The sequence below is a fragment of the Hemicordylus capensis genome, chromosome 3 (assembly GCF_027244095.1).
Source record: "Hemicordylus capensis ecotype Gifberg chromosome 3, rHemCap1.1.pri, whole genome shotgun sequence".
In the NCBI taxonomy this organism is placed as follows: domain Eukaryota; kingdom Metazoa; phylum Chordata; class Lepidosauria; order Squamata; family Cordylidae; genus Hemicordylus; species Hemicordylus capensis.
In genome coordinates this window covers 21,282,591-21,286,858 of record NC_069659.1, presented here as the reverse complement: position 1 = coordinate 21,286,858, position 4,268 = coordinate 21,282,591, and the positions used below count along the sequence as shown (strand labels likewise).

General features: G+C 58.1%; 1 protein-coding gene across 1 annotated transcript; it reads right to left on the bottom strand.

Moving 5' to 3' along the window:
- Nucleotides 1-228: 228 nt before the first annotated feature.
- Nucleotides 229-2,607, bottom strand: FUT4 (fucosyltransferase 4). Its single transcript, XM_053312630.1, has one exon. It carries the CDS (start codon nt 2,324-2,326, stop codon nt 923-925), a length of 1,404 nt encoding a protein of 467 aa, XP_053168605.1. The 5' UTR covers nt 2,327-2,607; the 3' UTR covers nt 229-922.
- Nucleotides 2,608-4,268: the final 1,661 nt, after the last annotated feature.

The following is a 4,268-nucleotide window of genomic DNA, read 5'->3' as shown; positions in this document are numbered from 1 at the left end:
GCCATTGCCTGTCTATCCTAAGAGCCCAGAAGGGGAACAATAAATATCAGCCACTCATGGTAACTCACCATGTGGTGATTGAGGCCAGCAATCCAAATGTGTGAATGTGCTCTCAGACAGGAAAACAAAAAACAAAAACAACCCTGAGTTTTCTTCCTGGTGTGCACTGACGACTCCTCACCCTCAGCTCTTCAAACATCTTATCCCACCACCACCCCGCCCCACCTGCCCCCGCGTTTTGTAAAAGGTCTCTTGTGCAGGGCTGGCCCTTGGAAAAACAGCGCCCTGGGCGAGGACTGCCTTTGGTATCCCCCCATGGTAATTGACGGTAGTTCCTTTCTGCAGGCCAAAGAACCTGCAGGACAGTGACCCTCACTCTTCTCCAAGCAGGGCCCACTGGGGCAAAACACCTTCAGTGTGAGAGCCATTTCTCCACACAGGGCTGCGCTAGGACAGAGTCCTCTAGCCAGAGCTCTCGGAGAAAGGCCTGGCAAGGGGCTAGGCTTCCCAGAGCTCTGTGCTCACCTTCCAAGATGGTGCAGGGGCTCAAGAGGGTTCCGTTTTCCTTCAAGGAGCCGCCTGGCACTGGGCAAAAGTGCAGCACTGCATAGTGGGCACGGTCCTCTCCACATGGTGCCAGGGGGACTGTGCAGAGTATTCAGCTTGGGCCGAAGCCTCATGCAGGACCGATCGTCAAGGAGCCACACTTAGGGTTCAGGCGGCCCGCCCCTGGCACCGGAGCCTGACAATGAAGAACACTGCTGTAGATCTTTGGTTATAAGTTGAAAGTCACTCCCTGGCTCACGGCAGAGAGTGGATTCAACCAAGCAAGCTCCGGTAGGCACCCAGGGTGGCTCCCTGACTTGCCCACCCCTCAGGCCAGCCCCAGCCCTGTGAAAAATGACCCGTTCCCCCCCCCCGGTCAGCTCTCAAACCAGTTGGCGAGGTTTTGCACGGTCTTGCGTTGCTGTCCAGCAGTCCTGACTGCTTTGCAAACCCGGCAGCAATGCTCGTCCCAGAAGGCGGTCACCTGCACGTCGTACCGCTTTCTCCAGGCGAAATACCTCTTGTACCTGCTCTTGTTCTTGTCCAGGAATTTCAAGTAAATGGCCAGCTGCAGGGGGCTGGAGAAGTCCTCGACATGGATGAAGGAATCGGCGGGCATGAACAGCTCGTAGTTGGCCCGGGGCGGGCCCAGGACGACGGGCACGGCCCAGGATTTGAAGGCGTTCCTCCAGAGCTTCTCGGTGATGTAGTCGGGATGCTGGGAGTTTTCGAAGGCCAGGTAGAACTTGTATTCCGAGACGGTCTTGACCACACTGTCGCCCTTCAGTTCCAGGCCCTGCGCCCCATAAACGTCGATGGGGAGATAGTTCTTCAGCTGGCGGTAGTAGCGCACCCGGACGTGCTCCTCGTTCCAGTTGCTGATGACCCAGGCCACCAGCTTGGTCTTGGCGGGCAGCGTGAAAGGGGCCGCTGCCTGCCTGGGCTGGAGGTACCCGTAGGGCACGAAGATGTCCGAGTCCACCCGGTAGGACATGGTCCAGTTGAAGATGCCCGCCAGGCCCTGGAGGTCCGGCGAGTGCGAAGGCGACTCGAAGTTCATCCAGACCCAGCGCTGGCTGGGGGCCCTGAGCCGGGGCAGCTGGCCGGTGCCCCGCTGGATGAGGTCGCGGTGGTGGAAGAGGATGGCTTGCGCCTCCAGGTGGCGGCTGCGGTCGGTGGTGAGGAGGCAGGCGCTGATGTTGAAGCGCCGGCGGCAGTCGCCCAGGCTCCGGCTGCGCCCGAAGGGCTCCCACCACAGCAGCACCGTCGTCGTCGCCACCTCGTCCTCGTCCTCGTGCCGCCACAGCAGCGGCAGGTCCTGCAGGCTGCTGGCGGCGTACAAGGCCAGGATGGTGCAGCAGGTCAGCCCGGCCGCCAGCAGACCACACTGCCGCCGGGGCAGGCTCCGCCAGAAGAGGAACCAGGGCGCGCGGAGAAGGCGGGGGCGGCCGCTGCGCCGGCGCCGCCTCCAGAAGCCCCGCTCGGGGGGCTCCATCGCGGTGGGCCGCCGCCCCCGCCACGGGGGCTGCTGCTGCTGCTCGCCTGCCTCCTCCTCCGCGCCCCGCCGCAGCCCCCGGTGATCTGCCAAGCCCGGAGCGGCGGGGGAAGCCCAGGCCGCCGGCGGCGGCCAAAGGGATGAATAAGGGACCGGGAATGCATCGTGCTGCTCCTGCTGCTGTTGCTGCTGCTGGCGGCGCCTCCTCCCAGCGCCCTGCCCCCCCTCCTGCGGCGGCCCGAGGTGCCTCCCGACCTGCCCGGAGGCGCAGCCCCGCCCGGCCATGCTGCTCCCGCAGGACTCGCCTCTCCGGATTCAGTCCCGCCTTGCCCGGCTGCAGCCACTCCCCTTCCAGCAGGCCGGCCTGGGGCATCGGCCGCTTCGCAGCAGCAGACCGGCCGCTTCCTGGAAGAGCCGCGGGACAGGCGAGGGTCCTCTCTTCTCCCCACTTTTTATTCCTGCCAACGCTGCTGCTGCTGCTGCTACTACTGCAGGACAGGCAGGAATCCGTGTGTGTGTGGCCCCCGCTCTTAGCATGAGAATACAGTGATGGGGGACGGGACTGACCCGCGTCGTCCTCATCTGTTGAATTTCTGCCTGTGGGTCAGGGGCATATTGGGGAAGGAAGGCGATCCGTGTCAGCTTCTTCCTCTCCATCATCAATGACGCTGCTTGTGCTATCCCATCCGTCAAAGGAAGCGGAGTTTAATTTCTCCTAGGGAAGATGCTGGGCCGTTCCTGTCTGCCAGGAAAGCCTTGGCAGTAAAGGCGAGGAGTAAAGAAGGGAATGCGCTTTGTATGTGCTCGGAGAGGTGCCGCACTAACTTGATGTGGCAGGACCGTGGGCGGAGAGTTCTGGCCTTGACACCAGGCGGGTCCAGACTCCAGAGCAGAGCCTGGCTCAACTGAAAGCTGCATTTCTCCCCTCAAAATCAGGCATCAGTCACTTTCCCTGCTCGGATGAGGGGTGGTGGTGAAGGAGGGCCTTAAAGAAGCCCATAGGTCTCATTACCTAACTCCCTCCAGTGTTCACCAAATAGTAGCTTAGGGGTCATCACAGAGGATGGGAAGAAGGAGAGGAGAGCTGGTCTTGTGGTAGCAAGCATGACTTGTCCCCATAGCTAAGCAGGGTCTACCCTGGTTGTATCTGAATGGGAGACTTGATGTGTGAGCACTGCAAGATATTCCCCTCAGGGGATGGAGCCACTCTGGGATGAGCAGAAGGTTTCAAGTTCCCTCCCTGGCTTCTCCAAGATAGGGCTCAGAGAGATTCCTGCCTGCAACTTTGGAGAAGCCGCTGCCAGTCTGTGAAGACAATACTGAGCTAGATAGACCAATGGTCTGACTCAGTATATGGCAGCTTCCTATGTTCCTATGTTCCTAAAATAAGGGAGGCCAGCCCCCTCTCTGCCCCGCTCTGTAATTCAAACACACTCCCATCAAGGGATCAACCACATCTTGTTTCCAGGTCACTGCGGAAGTACCTTTGCATATGGGAAGAGTTCCTTTCCTCAACTATTGGAAGCTGCCATATACTGAGTCAGACCATTGGTCCATCTAGCTCAGTAATGTCTACACAGACTGGCAGCGGCTTCTCCAAGGTTGCAGGCAGGAATCTCTCTCAGCCCTATCTTGGAGAAGCCAGGGAAGGAACTTGGAACCTAGATGCTCTTCCCAGAGCAACTCCATCCCCTGAGGAGAAGATCTTAGTGCTCACACATCAAGTCTCCCATTCATATGCAACCAGGGCGGACACTGCTTAGCTAAGGGGACAAGTCATGCTTGCTACCACAAGACTAGCTCTCCTCTCCTACTTTTTTCTGTTTTGTAGTGGGGGTTAGAGAGTTCTATATTCCAGGGGGTACCATTTCTAAACTGCAGATACACTTTTACCTAGAACCTTATAGTTTAGAAAATAAGCCGTGGGTATGTGTATGTGTGTAACTTCCCATTGAACTCTTTCTTGCCCCCCTTTTCTCATTACGGCAATGGACTAATGGACACACACACACACACACACACACACACACACACACACACCCTATATACCCTCCTTCATCATAACCACTTCTCATTGGGTTACCCAACATTAGTGCCAACTACACCCTCTCCTCCCCCAGACATCAGCTCCACCGTAACTCTTAATAAGTCACCATTGCATTGCCCCAGGGAAGTTCACCCTCACCAAATTAAGGAAACAGGAACATAGAAAATTGCCTTATACTGA

Excerpts from the sequence above, each read along its gene's own strand:
- FUT4 (XM_053312630.1), bottom strand. The coding sequence starts at position 2,326 with ATGGCCGGGCGGGGCTGCGCCTCCGGGCAGGTCGGGAGGCACCTCGGG.